The 24,268-nt window shown below is 39.5% G+C and overlaps 1 protein-coding gene across 3 annotated transcripts in view; it reads right to left on the bottom strand.

Annotated features, from left to right (window-relative positions):
- The window catches only part of HIPK3 (homeodomain interacting protein kinase 3), a 92,448-nt gene that overhangs the window by 53,565 nt on the left and 14,615 nt on the right, over nt 1–24,268 (bottom strand). For all 3 annotated transcript variants that reach the window (XM_055142115.1, XM_055142117.1, XM_055142116.1), the window contains exon 2: nt 8,970–10,062. In XM_055142115.1, the coding sequence (XP_054998090.1) occupies nt 8,970–10,060 (1,091 nt within the window). In that variant the 5' untranslated portion in view covers nt 10,061–10,062. The remainder of the gene's footprint in view (nt 1–8,969; nt 10,063–24,268) is intronic.

The raw sequence follows: 24,268 nt of genomic DNA, 5'->3' as shown, positions 1-24,268 counted from the left end.
AAGGGATTATAAAAGGAAAAGGATGAATTGAAGTGTCAGCATTGGGAATATAGTATGTATTGCTGCTTTTAATATATAAATAGAAATACATACACACACACTTTTTCTAGCTTTGGCACTCAAAGGGTATAAAAACAATAATATCCTAGTACTTGGGAGCATACCTAGCACTACAATCCAGTTCCTGTTTTCTAAATACCATTCTCAAAAAAAAAAATCCTTAGAGAAATGATCAGTACCAGGAATGAGAGTTAAGAGTGCAAAGTCAGCCTGGAACACCTTGCAATGCCAGGAAGTACTCACTCAAAGAAGGTCCATGTCAAAGGGACATGGGAGCAAGTTTAAAGAGGCTCTTGATGAAGAGTTTAGAATAATTGTGCAGTAAATAATGACAAGGAACATCATAACTCACTGAATAAAAGTCCACACATAATCCTCAAAGATACAACTTTTAAAGTAAAATGAAAATTCTTCCATATAGAAAAAATTCCTTATGGAGAAATGAAAAACATTTCACAACCCCATAGTTTTTAGAAGTAATATTCATCAGTGGATGCTAAAAATGACCCATGAGAATATAAGAAGCTATATAAGTAAACAGTGTTCAATGTGCCTCTTCACAAGGTATTTATAACAAAGAAAAAAATCCATATAGAGGAAAAAAGTAATCACCACCTCAACAAAAAAGCGATCAAAGCTTGCATTACCAATAGAACTGACACCATGTGCCTCCCAATGTGAGAGAACATTACTGCTGTGACATTCTTCCAAAACATATAGCCTGGAAACATCAGACAAATCAGAATGAAGGAAAATTCTATAAAATAACTGAACAAGTGTGGCATGAACATAAAAGATAAAGATTAAGAAACCGTTCCAGATTACAGGGCTCTAAAGAGACAAATAGCAATCTGCTTTAAGTTGATTTCTGGGCTAAAAAAGGATCACCCATGAGACTAACAAGATCTCAACAAATAAGCTATTAGTACTGAATTTCATTAAATCAAATCATACTTTGAGTAGTTTGTTAACAGTTAATCAAATCAATAATACTAAAACGGTATTGATTACTTTTATCACTGTACTGAAGTTGTAACAAAAGAATATTGTACAGTCATTATTAAAAAGAAGTTTTTATTTATTGGTTTTGAGGCCACACCTGGTGATGCTTGGGGGTTACTCCTGGCAGTGCTTAGGGAACCATAAGGGACATTGGGGATCAAACCTGAGGCTGTCTGAAGAGGCTGTCAACCTCTGAAGCTGTACTGTCACTTACCACTGCTGGCTACTCTAGTATTACTCAGGACCCCATAAACACAAGTATTTAAAAGGAAAAGGGCTTAATCTTACTCTCACTATAAGAAAAAACTGTGTGTGGCAATGGCTTGTGTAGTATACACAAGCAAGAATGAGTGATAAAATGTTTACATCTGAAACACTGGAAGAATCTAAGTAAAGGGTTAACAAGAATCCCTCACACTATTTTTGCAACACTTTTATATTTTTATTTCAAAATAAGATGTCAACAAAAATAAGACTTATCCTGTTATTCTCTTTGTTCTTTCTATACATTAAAGAATAAGCACCACAATGGCAACTGATAACTGCTCTGCTCTTGCAAGCATAATTGGCACAGCATAACACTTGACAGACATTAAATTATTTTGAAGACACAACTGTGGACTCTAGTTTTCTATTCATGTATCTTTTTGGTAGTAAAACTTAAAGTCACTATAAACTAATGAACAATTTTTTTAATGTGGCATATACCTATACAATGAAATTTTATATTGCAATAAAAAGATGCAATAATACATTGCCACAATGTGGATGAATCTTGAAAACATGCTAAGTGGAAAATACCAGTCAAAAACGGTCACCTATTGTAAAATTACATTTCTGTGGAGAAAGATATGAAAGAAATTTTAAGAGATTCTTTTTTTTGCTTTTTGGTTCACACCCGGTGATGCACAGGTGTGGGGTTACTCCTGGCTTTGCACTCAGGAATTACTCCTGGCGGTGCTCAGGGGATTATATGGGATGCTGGGGATCGAACCTGGGTCGGACGTGTGCAAGGCAAAGAACCTACCCGCTGTGCTATCGTTCCAGCCCGAGAACATTTTTATGTTCTAAAATTGTGGAAGAGGGGCTGGAGCGATAGCACAGTGGGTAGGGCATTTGCCTTGCACTCGGCCTACCCGGGTTCCGGGTTTGATTCCTAGCATCCCATGTGGTTCCCTGAGCACCGCCAGGGGTAATTCCTGAGTGCATGAGCCAGGAGTGACCCTTGTGCATCACCGGGTGTGACCCAAAAAGCAAAAAAAATAAAAAATAAAATAAAATTGTGGAAGCCTACAACAGTGAGAAAAAAGTAACATAACTGTACATTTTTTTTTCTTTTTGGGTCACACCTGGTGATGCACAGGGGTTACTACTGGCTCTGCACTCAGGAATTACTCCTGGCGGTGCTCAGGGGACCATATGGGATGCTGGGAATTGAACTTGGGTCGGCTGCGTAGAAGGCAAACACCCTACCCACTGTGCTATCGCTCCAGCCCCATAACTGTACATCTTAAATGTGCATAGTTTTTATCATTTATACATGTGCTATAAATGTTGACACTATAAAAAGCTGTTTTTAAAAGACTTGATCTCTGCTATAATGTTTATCTGAAGACTTAATACATCAAATAATCTATATTTGTAGCCATAATCTGTGGCACTGAAAACCTTTTTTGGAGGGGCCAGAGCAATAGTACAACAGGTAGGGCATTTGCCTTGCACTCAGTCAACCCAGGTCCAATCCCCAGCATCCCATATGGTCCCCCAGCAATGTCAGGAGTAATTCATGAGTACCGAGCCAGGAGTAACCCCTGAACATTGCTGGGTGTGACCCATAAAGCCAAAAAAAAAAAAAGAAAACCTTTTTAGAGACCTTTGTTAAAATTATATCTAACTGAAAACCTTGTCATATATCTCTAATAAAGATTCTCAAAAACTATTTTATGAGGGGGTCAGAGATATACTACAGGGGTTAAGGCACATGCCTTGCATGAGATGACACAGATGTGATCCCCAGCACCACCTGGTCCCATGAGCATCAGCTGAACAATGACCACTACCAGAAGGCCTGGATGTACCCTAATACCAGAGGGTCCCAACAGCACCACATCCGTGGGCCTGCACACTGAAATGCCAGCTGGATTAGCCAACAAGCACAGGAGTGGTGCTGGAGCATCACTTCGGAAGTAACCCCTGCAGGACAAAACTATGATACAGAGAAAAAACTGTCAGCAATGTCAGGCCAATAATGAAGTTTTTTAGATGAGGCTGTTTATATTAGGAAGAATAATCACCAAGATATGCATGATATCCTTTCAGTAACAGTACTGCAAACCACACTGACGAAAAGGAAAATGAGAGAGGGGACATGGGGAGTGGAGAGGGAGAGAGAAAGAGAGAGAGGAAAGAAAAAAGGGGGTGGAGAGGAAGAGGAGGAGGAGGAAGAGGAGGAAAAAAGAAGAGACATTGACTTTGGGAAATGTGCACTGGTAAACGGATGGGTGCTGGAACATTGTATGAGTGGGATTTGATCATAAACAACTTTGTAACTATATCTCATGGCGATTCGATGCAAAAAATTCAAAAGAAAAGAAAAAAGGAATATTTACTAAGACAAGTCAATACAAATCCCTTCTCTACTCTGAAAGTTTATGGGGTAAAGAGGGTGGAGTGTAGGGGAGTGGAACAGACACTTCCCACTGAAGTCTTCTCTGAAGTCTCAGATTAGGTGAAATGTTCCTGGGACAGTTTCCCAAAGCAATAGTACGTGCCCTAACCCTAATACTTTTTTTTTTTTTAAGGGAGGAAGGCTATGGTGTGGGAGCCACTCCTGGCAGTCCTCGGGGAATCATTCCTGGTGGGGCTGGGGAAGGCATATGCAGTGCCAGGGCTTGAACCAGGGCTGGATGCATGAAAGGAAAGCACCTTAGCCCCTAAAATCCCTTAGGTACATATTTTAAATCTTCTTATATTAAATGATAAAGTCGTATTTCAATCACCTCTGGATTCTTACCACTATACTAGCATACAAAAAGGGGTCAATAAAAAAAATCAAGTTAAATTTGTCATTTGACTTTAGGAGAGTCTGAATTGTATTAAGCCTCAGTTTTTCACTTACTAAACAGGAATTTGACCAATTAATTGTCTTAACTCACAGGGATAAGACATGAAACACAGATGAGGTGATATACATACAAACATATTAAAAGGATATGGAACACAGTCTATCATTATAAAGTACTCTAAATAAAACACTGGCTATTATCTATAGGTCTTGTTCTATTTGTTTGTTTGTTTTCCGGTTTTGAAGCCACACCCAGCAGTGCTCAGAGGCTGCTCCTGGCTCCACACTCATGGGACTGCTCCCAGAGGTACTCAGGATGCAGTGCTAGAGATCACATCTGGGTCACCAGCATACAAAGCACACCGTGTAGCTATCTCTCTGACCTTAAAATTCTGTAATTTTTTTCTTTAAAAAAAAAGGAGGGAGGATGTACTGAAGACCAGGATGTTTCCACCACGCTTCATAAATATAGCACCTCCTGCAGCTAAAGCCTTTTATGTATTCAAGAGCCCTACGTGCTCTTGACAGAAACCATACTCAAGCAGCTGAATTTAGAACATGCTGACCTTGAGCAAATCAATGCCCTTAGCATGTACTTCTGGCTTATCTCACTGCAAGAGCTAGACAGCCTCACCATCTATAGTAGTCAACAATTTCTGGCCACTGTCTCTATCTATTTTAAGCTAGCCCTACTACATTTCTGTGTTGCACAGTTCAAAGAAATAAAACAACACATAACCTGTACAGATCATTTACCTTCTAACTTGAAGCAAAGATGTATGTACTATGGTTAGCTCAAAAATAATTTGGTATTGTGGTTACTTCCTACTTTCATTTTATAAATAGATTACATTTTTTTTAACAAAGGGTGAAAAATCAAATCTAACATACTTCTGCTTACTGCATCATAGTTTTAAGAAAAATAAACTAAGCCAGAAGTAGCCAAGTTCAAAATATAAACTGCAGTGAAAATTATTTACAATGATTACCTGCTATTTAAGTAATAAAGTAATGAAGTAATGATTACCTGCTTGCCATTTTCATGCAAAATTACACTAATAATTTACAACCTTTGATTTTGAACTATACTACACTTTATCAATCTACCTTCATCGTTTCTAACTCTTCTAACTCCTGAGCCTAACTGACATAAAGCTCCCCTTTTTAAATCCCAGTAAAATTAAGCAAACATTACTGATCATCGTTGTTTATAAGAACCTCATTCTTCTTACTCTAAACACAACCTATATTTGGCAAAGCAACTATACAGCTTCTGAAATTCAAGTAAATTACTTGACATTTATAACTTTTAAAAAATTACTAATTGTAGTAAGCAACTACTCATAGCTTTTTGTTATTGTTACTTCCATAGCAGCTAATATTTGTGCAGGGCTTACTACTAGAAACCAGTATCATAAAATACAAAGCATTTTAGTTAACTGAAAAAATTTCCCTTACTCTCTTGAAACATTTAATAAACAAGTCATTCAAGAATATAATATGCTTTTTAAAAAATCCAATGCAAAAGATTTCAAATAGGGGAGTCGAAGCATCACAGAGCTAAATTTGATACATAGAATGCAAGACCCAAATAAAATGAAGTCATTACTAACAAGTGAACTAAATATAGAGCTCAAGCAGCAGGAGCCAGGGGTGTTATATAATACGCTAGCTGACTACTGAGAGTTCTTAAGACAAAACTATAGAGTACGAAGGGAACAAGTGAAAAACAGTATTTGCTCCATCTTAAGATTTTAAAATGATTTTTCCTGAAGAAAAAAAATTAAGTAAAGCTTGTCGTCTAGTACAATAGGTGGAGGAGGGGGGGAAGAAGGGGAAGAAACCTGTCCTCTGCACAGAGGATCACAAATCTAATCCTATGAGATAGTAAATATTACTTGAGCCCCTGGCTTCTATTCCTAGCACAAAATCAATCATAATTAAAATAAGACTTGTCATCCTGTCACAATTACAATAAATTTTAAACCATCTTAAATTAGAAGGCTTTAAGGATAATAAACAGAATTCTTAGTACTAAAAAAAGAAAATCTACAATTGGAATATACTTAAGGATAAACCAGATAGCCAAAACAAGGATTCAACCTAATTGGCCACAAACAGATAAAGCAGCTCAATGATAAAGTACTCTGTTGTTGGAGAATGGGGGTATCGGTGCCAGAGTGATAGTACAGAAGGTAGGGTGCTTGCCTAGCATGTGCTAGACCCAAGTATGATCCACAGTACCCCAAACGGTCCCCCCAGCACTGCCAGAAGTAATCCCTGAGCGCAGAATCAGAAGCCCTGAACACTACCCAGTGTGACCCAAAAATGAGAGAATGAGAAAGAGAATGAGAGAGATAAAGAGAACAGGACAGACAAAGGAAGAGAAGAGGGAGAGGGAGGAAGAGAGAAGAGGAGAGGAGGGGAGGGAAGGGGAGAGGAGGGGAGAGCAGGAGAGAGGGAGAGAGAGAATGGAGGGGGGAAAAGTCGATGAAATCATACCTTTTGGGGCAAAATGGATAAAACTTAGGGTGACTGTGTTCACTGAAATAAGAAGTTAAAGACAATTGCTGATGTTTTCACATGTGTGAAATATAAGTAAAGCAAGCAAACTGGAGACTAAGTGGGAGATGTAAATTCTAGACCTGGTCAAAACTAGGGGCCAGAACAAAAGTAAATCAAGTAGGTGAATAGGGCACTTGCCGTGCACACAGACAACCAGGGTTCAATCCTCAGCACCCATTATGGTCCCTTGAGCCCAGCCTGGGGTAAGCTCTGAACACAGCCAGGTATGTTCAAACCAAACCAACAACGTGGAAAAAAAAAAAAAAGAAAAAAACTATGGTAGTTACAAAAGCAGGCTGAAGCACAGGGTGGAATAGTACTGAAACTTTAATGGTGGGTGCAGTGAATGCTAACCATAGAAATGTAAAGCTATACTTGCTGAAATTGTACAGTATTGTAAATCAGCAGTAAATATGGAATTTTTAATTTTAAAAAAGGCTAAATTAATCTTTAGTCCTAATTTCTAATGTATATTTTCTAAGTTCAATTACCAGTAAATGACATAAACATGGTAACTCACTTTTTCCCATGAACTACTAATAAGGGATGTATGTGGAGCTGATTATTTTTGGCTTGGCGGGAATAGGGGAACCACGCCCAACAGTGCTTCAGGGCTACTCCTGGCTCACTTGTATTAGCAGACCTTTATTTTCCTATGTGTCTCTACAGTACATTGAGAACTACAGTACATTGAGGAGGTAGAGCAAGCTTTGCATGCAGAGCCCTGGGACCAATCCCACCTAATGCTTAGACCACTAAGCACCACTGGGAACAATCCTGAATACCACGCCAAGAGCAGTCCCTAGGCAGTACCAGGTGTAGCCAAAAAAAAAAAAAACCACCCCAAACATCCAAACATCCAACCTTAAAATATAAAGTACATTGAAACCATAATTTCAGGCTGAAATGTTAAAATTTTCTCTAAATTATAAGACTTAAAATAAAAAAAACACATACACAAGTACATATTTTAAATCTCGATAGTCATTACCTAGCTCAAGACTACTGCCATACTCTAGACTAACATTATATTTATAGAACATAGCTGTACATTATATTTATGTAGCAATTTTTCTCCCTTTTGTCTGTTTTGGTTTTGGGCCACACGCAACTGTGCTCAGGGCATACTCCTAGCTCTGTACTCAGGCATCACTACAAGTAAGACTCAAGGAAATCAGGTTAGCTTACCCACTGTACTGTCTCTCCAGTCCCACAATTTTTTCTTTAGATTCCCTTCACAGAGGCTAGAGGCTGGAGCTATAGTACAGTAGGTAGGGTGACTGCCTTGCACACAGCTGACAACCATGTCTGATACCCAGCATCCCATATGTCCCCTGAGCACTACCAGAGTGATCCTGAGCACTACCAGGTATGGCTCCCCCCAAAAAAAAATTTTTTTAATTTTCATAGCACCAACACTAAAACACCATTATCTACATTAGGTGGGCAAAATATATCAGAACTTGTTATGAAGAGGTGGCCTGAACAGATCATGACAGCAACTGAAGTGATTTTTATCCTCATCAACAATATTTTTGTGAACTTTTATAATTTTTTTAACACTCAGTTAAATGGGACTTTGTCTTATTATTTTTTTTATAATGACTTTGAAGAGGGGGGTTGGATCACACCCAGCAGTGCTCAGGGTTTACTCCTGGCTCCGTACTCCTAAAGTGCTAGGCATTGAACCAGGATCATCTGCATGCAAGGCAAACTCTTCATTCATTGTACTATCTCTCCAGCCCCTAAGTGCTGAGATGCCCAAAGATACATATAAATAATAATGTTAAGTTCTGCCTCAATATTTAAAGAATTATGTTAGTTATCATAAGTCCCATAGGGCTTCCACTAACAACAACAACAAAAAAGACATCTTTGGCATGAAATGCTGCAATAAAGATTTCTATACTGCTTAATTACTATTGCCTAAAGTAAGTACTACTGCCTAAAGTCTGAAACCTAATCTGATCTTGCCTTATTTCTTTTTCCAGAATAGTCCTTTTTAATTAATTAATTAGTTCATTAATCCCCCCCAACAGAAACTCAACTTTTTGGGGCTGGAAAAATAAGGTGCTTGACTTGCACGCAGCAGATCCAGGTTTAATCCCTAGCATGCTATTTGGTCCCTGGAGCACTGACAGAAGAAAGTCCTGAGTACAGAGATAGGAGTAAACCCTGAGCATTGCCAAGTGTAGGTCCCCAAAAAAAAACAAAAAAAGGAAAAAACAAAGAAAGAAATTTAAGCTTCTTTAAGTAAGCAAAAAGTAACTTTACCTACCTGTAGTACCGAGACTGTAGATATGTTGAACACACAGTTTTTGATACATGACTGGCTGACCCAAAGTCTATTACTTTAACTCTGTATGGCTGCCGAACAGGATCCACCAACATAATATTCTCTGGTTTGAGGTCAGCATGTATTAAACCAAGACTTTTTAATTTTTTCAGTGCAGTGGCCACTTGCTGAAGAATGGGTCGAATTACTTTTAGTGGCAGGGGACTGAATTTATTTTGTTTCAAAAAGTCATACAAGTTTTGTTCTAGCATCTCAAAGACTAAACAAGTATGGTTCCGGTGCTGGAAGCATTCATAAGCTCGTACAAAGTTATACTCATCAGCATTTTCAGTACTAAGTCTTGCTAATATGCTCACTTCTATTTGACCTTGACGTGCATAAGAAGGATGATTCTTCAAAATTTTGATTGCCACAATCTCATTTGTCCCCCTTTTCCAGCATTTGACAACCTGGCCAAAAGTGCCACGACCAAGAAAATCAAGGACTTCATAAGTATTTTTCATGGAGCATAAGACTTCATGCTGTACTAACTGATAGTCCCCTTCTCCAGTGGTACAATTCTGTTTCGTTCCTGTGGTTGTTGTCACAACTGTCACTGGATTTCCCATGTTGGTTTGCAACATTGCAGGAAGTATGGACAATTCATCGACAATCTGCATCGCGCTACCGTGATTATCCAATTCTTCACTCTTGCGCTTCAATCCACATCTCTGGGGGCCTTCTAGGAAATTTAACCTGTGTCGCCACACCCCAATCTGAGGTGCCTCTACTTGGGCTTGTTTCTGAGCTGCTAAGACCTTTGTAGCACCCGCGGTGTTTTTTAAAACAACAGCACTTTGCAAGGAAAAGTTGTGTCCTCGAGGTCTGCTAAATGGTATCTTTGTCTGAAACACACTACCCTTCGTGGGAGGATGAGAATTTCCAACGTTTCTACCATTCACATAGGTCCGAGGATAGTTTCTTTCCTGGAATACACAACTGCTTGGCTCTACTTTGAGTTTCTTCACACTACAAAAGGCACTTGACTGAGTTTGATAAACATATGGTGGATATACCAAGACTTGTGAGGCCATACCTAAAAAAGGAAAAGAGAAAAGAGAAATATTACTGTAAAAGCTTTTAAAATTTTCTATCTTGTGAAGAACACTTTTAAGCGTCAAACCCGTAATTTAAAAAACACAAATCTATTAAGTTTTTTCCCTTGGATAAAACAAGTAGAAGGTAAACACTATTACCATACAAAGATATGGCAAAGCAACCTGTCAGTATCTAAAATAATTACAAATGAATGTAATTTGATTTTGAATTAGGCAATGCAGACACAATACAATAATATTAATGCTGCACTGGGTGAAGCAATACCACACTGGAAAGAATCTAAACATCCATTCAAAATGTACTGATTGATGCCTTTTGGGGGTGGGGGGGTTGGGAGCCTACACCCAGCAGTGCTCAGGGATCACTCCTGGAGGACTCAGGGGATCATAAGGGGTACCAGGGATCAAACCCAGGTTGACCATGAGCAAGACAAATGCCTTATAGTGATACGATTGCTCCACCCCAGAGCAGGATCTTTAAAGGGAATAAAACAACTTATTTACCCAAATATTTATCTATGTGGCTCTTTTCCCAAAAATGATAGTCATATGAGGGGGGGAGAAATCAGAAAAAATGAGTACTTTACAGTATCTATTATGTATTTAACTTTAAAAGAAAAAACTCTATATGGGTATATATTTGTATACTATGAATTTTTTTTTTTTGCTTTTTGGGTCATACCCAGCGATGCACAGGGCTTACTCCTGGCTCATGCCCTCAGGAATCACTCCTGGCGGTACTTGAGGGACCATATGGGATGCTGGGAATCGAACCTGGGTTGGTCGTGTGCAAGGAAAATGCCCTACCCGCTGTGCTATTGCTCCAGCCCCACAATATCTTAATATCTTAAAAAAAATTGTGGGTTAAAAATCACTGTCACTGTCATCCCGTTGTTCATTGATTTGCTCGAGCAGGCACCAGTAACGTCTCCATTGTGAGACTTGTTGCTACTGGTTTTGGCATATCGAATATGCCACAGGTAGTGTGCCAGGCTCTGCCATGCGGGCTAGATAGAAATGCTTTCACTGTCACTGTCACTGTCATCCCATTGCTCATTGATTTGTTCGAGCGGGCACCAGTAACGTCTCTCATTGAGAGACTTATTGTTACTGTTTTTGGCATATCCAGTACGCACGGGTAGCTTGCCAGGCTCTGCCGTGCGGGCTCCATACTCTCAGTAGCTTGCCGGGCTCTCCGAGAGGGGCAGGGGCGGAGCAATTGAACACGGTTGGCATCGTGAAAGGCGAAACCCAACCGCTGTGCTATCGCTCCAGCCCAGATAGAAATGTTTTATATTATACATACCACCTATTATTCATTATCAAAATTCTAAGTCATTTTCCGCTAAATTTATGTATTATCCACATGCGATCAGGTTGTTTTTAAATTAAATCTGACAAGGAATGCAGTTCAGTGACAGAATATATGTCTCATGTGTATGAAAACTGGGGCACACCCCCACCCAAATACACTGTCACCACAAAAAGACAATAAAAACAAATGATGCCTTACATCCTTCAGTGATCAACTGCTTCAAAGTTAGTAGAGCTAGAGGACTGTCCTACGTGAAGGAGTAATATCTTAAGTTTTCCAGTGTTCACTAACAGAATGATCTTAGTCAAATTATACAAACACATTATTATCAGATGGTAAATGCCAGGTCACACCATCTATAACTTATCTTTCACAGCCCTTCTCTCCTCCATCTCAGTCAAGCCCCAAGATCTGACCTATCCATATCAACACAGTACCACATGTTCTACCCTCAAAATGCTATTCATCATTTCTTCTAAGAAACACCACCTCTTTCTGATTATCTCAGAGCAACTTCCAAATAACAGGTTCCTCTGCTCTAGTTAAATAGATTCAAAGTAAAAAATTCTTGGGGCCGGAGAAACAGTACAACAGATAGGGCCCTGGCCTTTCATCCAACCAACCTGGGTTGATCCCAGCATCCCATGTGATTCTAAGCATCATCATGTATGGTCCAGGTAAGGCCCCAAGAACAAATGATAAATTAGCTTTTCTTACATTTCCTCCACAAAATAATCTATTTCTTTAATATTATTGAGAAAACACGAATACGTACATTGTTGTTAGAAATAAAATGAGCTGAAACTTTATTTTCTTATCCCTCAGTGACTCAGTATTACTACTTCTACTTTTTTTTTTTCCAAGCCACATTCAGCAGTCTTTGGAGCTACTCCCAGCTCTGAGCCAGGACTCTAGCATGTAAAGCCTGTGCTCCAACCCTTTGAGGCCTGCCCCCAATACACACACAACACACACACACACACACACACACACACACACACACTGTTTTTGTACCCCACACTCACCAGTGCTCAGAGCTTACTCCGGGCTCTGCACTCAGGGATCACTCCTTATGGGATTCAGGGGGACCATATGTGGTGCCAGCTTGAATTTAGGTTGGGCACAAGCCATGCAAGGAAAACAACTGCTGTACTATCTCTTGAGCATGTGATTGATTTTTAAACAACCAAACTTATAATAGGACTTTGACACTTTTCTGTTGTCAGGGATAAGTATGATAAAAGTAGATTTTAAATAAAATTTAAAAATTCAAAATATTTTCAGAAAATGAGCTATAGGTGACATTTAGAAACATGAATTTGATAACTCTGGCAAATTATCATTTAAAAAACTGAAAATCTGATTAGCAGAAATTCAAACTTCATACTAAGCATAACTTAGGTCTAAAGGTTTCCACTTGTGATGTCAGTTAGTCCAGTCTATTATTTTTTGAAAATACATAGGAGAAATGGATTAGTTTAATTAAAAATAATTCAATAAATTTTTATCTACTTCCATTTTAAATTATCTTATTTTTAACAAATCATAAATTTATGAAAGGAAGACTCCCTTTAAAGACACAAAAAGCACAAACTACAAAAGGGAAAATTGGGAAAACCTTGGATTGGAGAGACACTACAGCAATTAAGACGCTTGCCTTGCATAGAGCTGACCCAGGTTGAATTCCCAGAACCCTATAGTCCCCTGAGCCTCGCCATAAATGATGCCTGAACACACACAGTCAGAAGTAAACCCTGAGCATAACTGAGTGTGGCCAAAAACAAAAAAATGACAGAAAGGAGAAAAAATATTGAAAAACCTGACTTTATATATATATTTAGTTTTTATTCATGCAACAATGATGCTTTTATCATCATCAAAGTATCACTGACTTAAAAGCAAGCTCCCAGAAGCACTCGGCCGAGTGTTGGGTCTCATTCTCCTGACCCTGAAAGAGCCTCTACTGTAGCATCGTTTGGAAGGATGAGTAAAGAGAGGCTTCTAAAATCTCAGGGCTAGGACGAATGGAGACATTACTGAGACCACTCGAGAAATTCGACAATCACTGGGATGATGATGATGATGATGATAACAATGATATTGGAAATATTTATAACACACATGAAACAAAAAGTGTGAAGAAATCATGTCTCATAAAACTCAATATAATTGGTAGCAGATACAAAAGAAGTATTTTTTTTTTTTTTTTTTTTTTTGGCTTTTTGGGTCACACCTGGCGATGCACAGGGGTTACTCCTGGCTCTGCACTCAGGAATTACCCCTGGCCGTGCTCAGGGGACCATATGGGATGCTGGGATTTGAACCCGGGTCAGCAGCGTGCAAGGCAAACGCCCTACCCGCTGTGCTATCTCTCCAGCCCCAGAAGTATTTTTTTTAATACAAAGATTTTTTTAAACTTTCAACCAAAAACCAGTGACTCCTGGCAAGCGCCACAACCGTAACTTGTGTTTCTGACTAAGAGTGTAATCCCAGTGAGCACATGTGCAAGCAGCACAACTAAAGGAGTGCAAACTTTTCCGTGAGCATCACAGCCACGTGTGTAACACCACCCTGATGTGACATCCCCAATGCTTCCTACCCCACAACCACTGGCAAGCATCACAGCTAAATAAATGTGTTTAGGGACCAGAGATGTGGTTCAGCACCACAGCAATGCCTCGAATGTGTCAGGCCTTGGGTTCAAATCCCAACCCGGCAAAAAAAAACATATAAGCATGACACATCAAGACAGATGTGGAACCTCCAGTCACAACAATAACATCAACAATAATGAAGGGAAAGGGAAGGGGAAGGAGAAATAAATTAATAATAAATTTGTTTTAAGAAAGTAATGAAAAAAATAATTTATTCAACCTCACCATCAGAAAGGAAAATACTAATTAAAACTACAGTAAGCAGGAGCCAGAGCGATAGCACAGCAGGTAAGGCATATGCCTAGCATGTAGCTGACCTGTGTTCAACTCTGGAATCCAAAATGGTCCTTTGAGCACCACCAGGAATAATTTCCGATTGCAGAGCCAGGAGTATCCCCCTGAATATCGTCGGGTGTGATCCAAAAAAATTAATAATAAAGCTACAGTAAAGTGTCATTTTTATGCCCATCAAAAATAGGGCACTATCCAAATGCTTTAGAAGTATAGAACAAACTTGTAAGAAATACATTGTGGAGGTGGGGGAGAGATAATATAGCAGGTAGGGTGTTTGCCTTCCACACTTCTGATCCAGGTTCAATTCTCAGCACCCTATATGGTCCCCAGAGCCCTGCCAAGTGTGATCACTAGTGCAGAGCCAGGAGCAAGTCCTGAGCCCAGCTGGGTATGCCTAGAAAAAAATAAAACAACAAAAGTCATTCAGAGGCCTAGAAGGTAACTTAAAGACTGGAGCTCAATTCTTTGCATGCAAGAGTCCTGGTTTGATCATGGCACTGCATGGTCCCCAAAGCAGTGAAGCAAGTGTAGCAAATTCCCCCCTCAAAATTATACTTAGGGTCAGAAAGATAGTATAGTGGCTAAGGCACCTTGCATGCGCCTGACTCACCCAGGTTCGATCCCAATACCATATAGAGCCCCCAAACTCACCAGGAGTGATCCCTGAGCCGAGCCAGGAGTAAGCCCTGAGCTGCACACAATGTGGCCCAAAAACAAATAAAAAGTACATTCACTACATTCACTCTGAGAGCTGAAGATAGATATATCCCAAAATAATCTAACCACTCTCCCCAGTAGACATCTTGCTTAAAGAAATTCTTACATTGAGTCAGGGAGACAGCTCAATGGGCTACGAGTAGTATTTGGTGCAAGAGGTTTTATCCTGGGCAGGGTATGGTCCTCTCAGCACAGCAGGGAGTGACAGAGAGTGAGCTCTCCAGCAACAAGGTGCAAGCCAGGTATGTCCCCTCACCCAAAACAAAAAAAACCACTCACCATAATCTCAACAGCAATAGAACATGGGGGGTATGGTGTACATAATAATTAATGAATGCACAGTAAAATAAATTCAAATTAATGTCAGTATGCATCTCAGGAAAAAATGTTTACAACTGTTATTCTGAAATTATAAAGCTAAAAGTAGAAATCTTGTCTTCCATAATAAGGAAGGTAAGCTACAGGGGACAAGAGTAGTGCCTCTGAGGAGTTTTAAATAGAAACATCTATACAGTCATAGGTATGCTTGGAAAGACTGCTCAGGCAAATCTGTGAGAGACAAAGTGGAAAGGAGCCAATGGACTCAGTCGTTGTGGCCCCCAGCACTGCCAGATCCACAGCAGCACTAGAATGCCAAACCCAAGCTTGAACCATCTGGCCCCTTTGACAAGGCACTGTCAGTAGTTATCTCGCCTTGGATGGGGTCACCCCTGTTTTGATCCCCAGCACCACATATGGTCCTATGGTCCTCCATGAACCACCAGAAACGACTCCTAAGCACAGAAACCCAAACACACACACACACACACACACACACACACACACACACACACACACACACACACACACACACACACACCAGAGCCACTCTACAAACAGGTTGGATATCTCAAAATCTCAATGTCAATACAAAGACTGAAAAAACTTACTAATTACCAAAAAACTGAAGAGACATGACAGTGAAGTAAACTTTGCTTTTAGGGGTAAAATAACACTGTATGTAACTTTAAATATTTTTCAGAGAAGGCTAGGGATGTATTTTAGCAATAGAGTACTTCTTAGTATGTGTGAGGCCCTTGGGTTTGACCCTTTAAAAAAAAACTATCATGAAAAAATTAGTTACATAGAAACACAGTAAAAGCAAATGGCACAAAACACTGATATTTGAAGAATCCAGGTGAAAGATATGGGAGTTCTTTGTACTATTGTAACTGCCGTAGGGTTGAATTTTTGTCATAATAAGAAAAAAAATGCAACAGGCATAAAAATAACACTTTTCTAGCACAGGGTTCCTCTTAAAAGGTTATTCATTTGGCAGTCAACAGCTGAATATCTTAGGCAGTCGCATATAGCCTAAAATCTACAATTCAGGGCACACAATGAGATCCAGAAATTTGCCAACATTGATTTTAAGTACTCACAAGCAGTGAGAAGAAATCTTTTCCTTTAAAAACATTATTTAATTCCGATACTGGGAAGGTTACTCAGAGGGCTAGAGTACATATCTCTGTCCCAGACTTCAATTCCTTGCTTCCCATGGCCTCCCAAACACAAGATGCAGCCCTCATGCCTGCCAGGACCACAGACACAAGCACCAAATGATCGAGGACCCTGACACTGCTGAGGAGCCTCAAATATATAATCTGTTACTGAGTTTGCAGTAGTCCCTGGAACATCTGATCACTGTTATATTATTAGTCAGCAACAGAATTGCACTTTGTGTTTCAAGGAGCTTTTCATTCTTCTAAAGGTAGAATCTTCAAATGGGAATTAGAAAATGGACCTACACAATAAGTAATATTCTCTTATTATGGGGAAAGGGAGAAGTACATCTCAAAGTACAGGCAGGGAGCTGGGGCCACTCCTGGAGATATTCAATTCAACTGTGCAAGTCCACCAAGACCACCCGCATGGTGCTTGGTTGGGGTCTGTGCAGACCCAGGAATCAAATTTAAGATCTCTGCATGCCAGGCGTGCATTCCAGACCACTGAATCATTTCCCCAGGCCCATAAATACCAATATTATGATGATAAAATGTAGTTTCTAGTCTTACTGTTTAAGTTCTCAATTACTCTGTTTAAAGTAGATGTTTATCCAAAACAAAATAACATGTCTTGGGGTAGGAAAGAAAGCTCAACAAGCTTGAGTACATGCTTTCAAACAGAAGGTCGGGGTTCCCTGGGATCCAGACGGAGGAGGTACAGCTGGCACACCTTCTCCGGATGGAGCCCTGGCGACACTGAGAAGCAACTAACACGGCTCCGGGTTGCGGGACTGCAACACATCCGAGCCGCGCAGCCACTAATGCGGCCGCTCGACCTTTTCTAAAAACTGAAAACATACAATCTTTGAATGACAAACCAATTATCAAATGCTTCCTTAGTAGGGCTGTCTTCCTTGGGGGGAAACTCCAACAACAATATTGAGTATTGTTTTGCAATATGGAATGTAATCAAGGTAGAGAGAAAATGAAGTGAAATTCATCAGTTATACAGTTGGGGGGGCTGTGGCGGGGGGTATACTGGGGATTTTGGTGGTGGAATATGGGCACTGGTGAAGGGATGGTGTTTGAATATTATATAACTGAGACATAAACCTGAAAACTTTGTAACTTTCCACATGGTGATATAATAAAAATTAATAAAAAAATAAAAATAAAATAAAATAAAATAAAGAAAAAAAAAAAGAGAAGGTCGGGGTTCAATTTCCTATCACCCCATGGTTCCCCACCCTGAGCACTATTCAGTATGCCTCCCCACACACACAAGAAAATTACAGGAAATTGGATGTGTAAAAAAATTAACGTTTTTTTACAAATAATGGGATGCTTTAGAAAATAAATGCTTAGAGCAAATAGTAATGAGTTTAACTCCTCATGACCATATTTATATCCAGTATAAGTCTCTCAATGAGATGTTACTGGTGCCCACTCGAACAAATCGATGAGCAACGGGATGACAGTGACAGTGACAGTGATTTTAAAATACATCTATCGGGGCTGGAGTGATAGCACAGCGGGTAGGGCGTTTGCCTTGCACGCGGCCGACCCGGGTTCGGATCCCAGCATCCCACATGGTCCCCTGAGTACCGCCAGGGGTAATTCCTGAGTGCATGAGCCAGGAGTAACCCCTGTGCATTGCCGGGTGTGACCCAAAAAGCAAAAAAAAAATAATAATAAAAATAAAAATAAAATACATCTATCATTAACAGCTTATGTTTTTTTAATCCAGAAAAAACATTATTTCACATAAGAAACATTTTCACTTAAATGAACCACCACATATTGTAAAACTCCATAAAGTAAGCATACCTAGAGTACTTACAAAACATTCATTTGAAAACACTAAATCTAAAGTATTGGGTATTTTCCGGCAGTATTGTGAACAAAGCATCTAGGGAATGTGTTGACTGTAACACAAATCAGTGTTAAATAACAAGATTCATCTGACTTAGCAAAACATTCCAACTTCTGAAACAGAAAATGACCTACTAAATGCTACCCAAAAAAGCTGGTAGAAATCATTCTGTGGATTCAAATAGTTAAGTTAGAAAGACTAGAAAAGAATTAATAAAAATGGTATTTAGATAACTCAAAGTGCTGAAGGGCATGCTTTGCATGCAGGAGTCCTGGTTTGATCCTAGGACCCAAAACACCTGCCTCCCCCACCCCTGCCCCACAAAAAAAAAAAAAAGAAAAGAAAATTCAAATGTAAACTATAAAACTAAAAAATTATAATTTTTAAAATACTCCATATAATATTAATATCAAAGTCTACCAACAAACTGCTAAAACAAAATTCTTCTGGAGCCAGGGCTGTAGCTCTAAGGCAGATTGCCAGCTTTGACATGTGAAGCACTGGGTTTACTCTCGGGCAAAAATTAAATACCTCTCCTACTCCCCAAAACTTCCAGGTATAGCCCTGCTGGCCCCTAGGGCAGTAGTGACCAGCCTGAGCACTACATCAGGCCCACATTGACAGGCTCATATCACCACGAGTGGGCCCCGGGGAAACCTACACATTTCCTAGGAGGCTGAAAGAAAAGAAAAATTAACTTTGGATTGTGAGCAACACCCTAAACAGAAACTCAAATGATTTTTTTAGTACAGATCAATACCAAACTACTCTTATTACTTATCAAAAAAATAATCCATGCAACTAACTTTCAAGCAAAGATAAATCAAAAACATTAAAGACTAGGAAGGCAACAAACAAATCACTTTTACCAGGAAAGTTTCTAATCTAATATACCTCTAAACAATTCAAATCAGAGGAAGCTCATTCTTAGATTTACAATTTGGCCAAACAGAGGCTGGAAAAATAGTACAGCAGGTAGGACACTTGCCTTAAACTTGGACAACCTGGGCTTGATCCCAGGCATCCCGTATTGTCCCCAGAGTACTGCCATGAGTAATGACTGAGTGCTGGAAGCACAATATATGATGTGGAGCCAGGAGTGACCTTTAGGTATTGTTGGGTGTGGCCCAAAATCAAACAAAAATATTTTAATTAAATTAATAATTTGATCAAATATCTACTGCTGACAAAACTACTGGGGAAAAAATCTGACAAATTTTAATTTGTAAATCATTAATTCCAAAGTTCTAAATTAACACAGAATGAAAGGACAAGTTCTACAAAACTTTTCAAATTCATAGGCTATCCTAAAAACACTTCTGAGAGTCTTTTTGTATTTCTAATTTCCTATCTGAAAGTGAACTGAATCACTTCAAAGTCATATATATCACAAAAACAAAATCAAAAGCCTAATGATATGAAATCAGCAGTTGCCCCCATCTATACCTATAAAAGTCAGAGAAAGATAAATATTTACAGCCACAAAAGTTCATTATTACTTTTAGTTTATGAAAGACATTTTTGGGGCCTCAAAAATTAAACTGAAAAGGGTCCCTGGACATACCTCAGTGGCAAAGCATCTGCAATGCCAACTTAAGATTGTCACTTTGATTCCCTAGTAGCTCCCATTTGAGCTAAGTGTGATCTTAGCTCTCCACTCTTTACTCCACCACTGCCATGTACTTGCGCTTGCAAAAGTGTGCAAGCTTTGCAGTCAAGAAGTACAACCACTGAAGAGCATGTGTGAGGGAGCACCAGATACCTCTGGTGAGCACCACAACTAAAGGAGTTGACCACTGACCAGCAGAAGCCCATAACTAAAAGTGTGCAACTTTCCAACATGGAAAGTATCATGTTAAGTGAAATGAGTCAGAAAGAGAGGGAGAGACATAGAAAGATTGCACTCATTTGTGGAATATAAAGTAACAGAATGGTAGAGAAGAATAGCAGAGATAAGTACCAGGAAGATTACTCCACAGCTTAGAAGCCGGCCTCCCATGCTGGGGGAAAAGGCAGCTCAGATAGAGAAGGGACCACCAAGTAAAGGGTGCTAAGTGGGGGATAGGAGATGCGGACTGAAAGTTGACTATAGACCGAACATGATGGCCATTTAATACCTCTACTGCAAACCACAACACCCAAAAGGAGAGAAAGAGCAAAAGAGCCCTGCTAAGAGGTGGGGTGGGGTGGTGGGAGGAATGCTGGGACCATTGGTGGTGGAAAATGGGCACTGATGGAGGGATGGGCACTCGACCACTGTATGACTGAAATGTAAGCACGAAAGTTTGTACCTCATGGTGATTCATTAATAAAATTTTTTTTAAAATAGTGTGTAACTTAAAGCAGTCAAATATAAAAGCACTGCAGCCAACTGTGCAAACCCTGGAACCATAATCAAGCATGTAAGCACCAAAACCAAGCAATAGTGTGTGTGTGTGTGTGTGTGTGTGTGTGTGTGTGTGTGTCTTCCAATTATGACTTCAGCAGCAGCAAAGGGATGGGAAGAGCAGCAAATAAGCACAAGTTCACAAAAATCAACTGGTTCCTTCAAAACCCTATCAAGATCCTATCCGGTGATGTGGAACCACTTTGCTAACTTTCAAGTTTCTTCTTTACTCGAACAACTATGTTCTCTCTATTTAATCATTTTAGTTGCCAGATATGTCAACTAAATTTGAGTTATACAAATGTACTTTTTGAAATTTTAGAAAGAACCTTCAAAAATCGTTCTAACACTGAAACGCTTTTTAAACAATATTGTTGAATTTTAACTGTCAGTTATTTCCTTTTTGATTGAGGGTCACAGATGCTCCTGGCTTTGTACTCAGGGGTCACTCCTGGCAGTGCTCTGAAGACCACTGAAGTACTAAGGACCAAACTCAGATCGAGGGAAAAAAAGGTAGAACTACATAAGTTTTGGCAATTTGAAAAAAATTTAAAACATTTTCAAGAAATAAGAAAACAATTAATGCCATTCAATGGAATTTTCATAAAACAGTCAATCATTTGTCTGAAAATAAGTTACTTAACTAATGAGAAATTTTTTATCAGTTAACAAAAAACTGATCTCACGCTAATTTTTGCACTTGTATAAGAAACTAGATAAAATCTTAGATATAAAAATGATTACATATTAATTACATATGAATAGACCAAAGCAAATCATAAAAATGAATAGACCATAAATATGAATAGACCAAAGCAAATCACTACAGCAAATCATAAAAATATTTCGGAAGAAGTCCTAATCTTTCTACATTGTACATTATATTTTATAGTGGTTATATAATTTGTTTTCTGTTTTCTTTTGGGCAATATTAGCAGAAATAGGAGAAATTCCTGGCTCAAGGTTCAGAAGTCATTTTCATCATGCAATGCCAGGAATAGAACCCAGGGACCTATACATGTAAAACATGTACTCTATCACTGAGCCACACCATGGGCCCCTAATAGGTAGCACTGTCGCCCCGTTGTTTATCAATTTGCTCAAGCGGGCACCAGTAACATCTCCATTGTGAGACTTGTTACTGTTTTTGGCATATCAAATACACCACGGGTAGCTTGCCAGGCTCTGCCATGTGGTCAGGGTACTCTCGGTAGCTTACCGGTCTGAGAGGGACGGAAGAATCGAACCCAGATTGGCTGCATGCAAGGCAAACACTCTACCCGCTGTGCTATCACTCCAGTCCCCTAATTCCCCTAATAGCTATAACTTGATAACTTACCAATTTCTTTCCTTAAAAGATATTTTAGTGGTGCCAGAGTGATAGTACAGTGAGTAGGGCATTTGCCTTGCACTTGACCAACGGAGGTTCATTCCCCACCATCCTGTATGGTCCCCCTAGCATTGCAAGGAGTAAACTGTGAGTAACTCTGGGATTACTGCAAGGAGTAAATCCATGAACACTGTCAGGTATATAACTGTATAACAATTCCCCCAAAACAAAAAGATATCTCTTAGTTATTTTGCATAACAACTACTGCCATTCTATGATTTGCTGAACTGCCTTTTCCCACAGTCATGATTTATAAAGTTGCAATGAACATTTTCATATCGTTTTGCATATTTTTAAAACTTTCTTAATATTGATTTCCAGAAACGGAACATGAAAAGTAGGCCAAATTCTACATTGTAAAATGTAATGTGCTAATGTTTTCCTTTTTGTTTTTATTCATTCTGGGGGCACACCAGGCTCAGTCTTGACCACTGGCTCCTGGTGCTGCTCAGGACTCAAGCCTGGCCTCCCTCACATAAAGCATAAGAGAGGGGTGAGGAGGGGAGGGAGAATGATTTGAGATTTAAGGTTTCCATAGTACAGCAGGTAGGGCATTTGCCTTGCATGCTGCAAGCCTGGTTTAATCCTCGGCATTCCATGTGGTCCCCTGAGCACTGACTGCCAGGAGCAATCACTGGGTGGAGTCAGGAGAAAGCCCTGAGCATCCCTGGGTGTGACCCAAACCCATACTCCCACTCAAAAAAAAAAAAAAAAAGAGAGAAATAGAAGTGAATACATCCAAGATGAAATACAGAAAAATAAATAATTGAGGATACGATCAATTCCGTCTGAGCTTCCTATAAGGGGGTAAGTATGAACACCAACAGGCAATCCCAAGATCAAAGATTAGAATTGAGTATTACCAATCTCTAGGTGCAGTTAACAGGAAAAATAAAAAAGACACAAATAAAACTACTAAAGAGCTTAATAATTTCACTAAATCAGCATAGACAGAGCTTACTGCACCAGAGTTCACTGCACCAAAGGCCAAGAAGTGAACGTAAATTCAAAGAGGGGCTGCAATGTACATTTAAGAACTCTGGAAGAAATAGAAAATGGAAGGCAGATCAATACACTTGAGGCACAATTAAAAGTAACTGTTTAAGACCCCAGAAATCTGACCCTTTTGAGGGGGAGACTGTTAACCCCCATATCCAGCTATGCTTGGGGACCATATGAGGTACTGGGTGGGATCTAACCAGGGCCAACCACATGCAAGGTAAGCACCTTAACCCATTCACAATCTCTCTGGCACCAAAATCTGATCTCCTTAAAGGCTGAAGAAAAGGAGTTAAGGGGTCAGAGAGATAATGAGCAGGTAGGGCACTAGCCTTGCATGTAGTCTACCCGGGTTCAATCCCCAGCACCCCAAATGCTCCCTCAAGAACAGCAGGAAGTAACTCCTAAGCACCAAGCTAGGAGTAACGCCTGAGCATCAGTGACTATGGCCCAAAGTCAAAAAAAACAAAAGGAGCCAAGGAAAAAGAACTTGAAAGTTACTGGATGGATAAGTCCTAAATGCTACATAACAATTTGGAATGAGATCCACAATACAGTAAAGAGTTATATAGGAGGATAGTTGTTTCCTTGAGAGAGCAGTGAAAACAAACTGTGCTGGAAGAAGTTATATTCAGAGATGGTGAGTTGAAACTCTGGAGGAGTTTCAATCCTACTGACCTTTACATAGGGGGAAAAAAACTGCAAAAAGTTTAGAGACAAATGTTAGAGCAGAGTTTTAAAGAAGTAAATATCAGTATGATACAGACACAAGAGTCTAATCTGTTGTCAAGCTACTCGATAATGCTATACTTTGGTTAAGAACATCATACCTACATTGGCTAGTTTTTAAAAGAATATATTCAATCCCCTCTGCCCTGAAGGAACACTTCAGACACTTTTTGTTTTGTTTTGTTTTTATTGAATCACCATGAGATACAAGGTTACAAAGCTTTCAGGATCCAGTTTCAGTCATACAATGTTTCAACACCCATCCCCCAACAAGTCATTTCCTACCACCAATATCCCCATCATCCGTAGTGCTACCCAGCACCCCCCACCAATTTTATTTTGT

This window comes from Sorex araneus, chromosome 6, assembly GCF_027595985.1.
Source record: "Sorex araneus isolate mSorAra2 chromosome 6, mSorAra2.pri, whole genome shotgun sequence".
Classification (NCBI taxonomy): Eukaryota; Metazoa; Chordata; class Mammalia; order Eulipotyphla; family Soricidae; genus Sorex; species Sorex araneus.
This window is presented reverse-complemented; position numbering and strand designations above follow the sequence as displayed.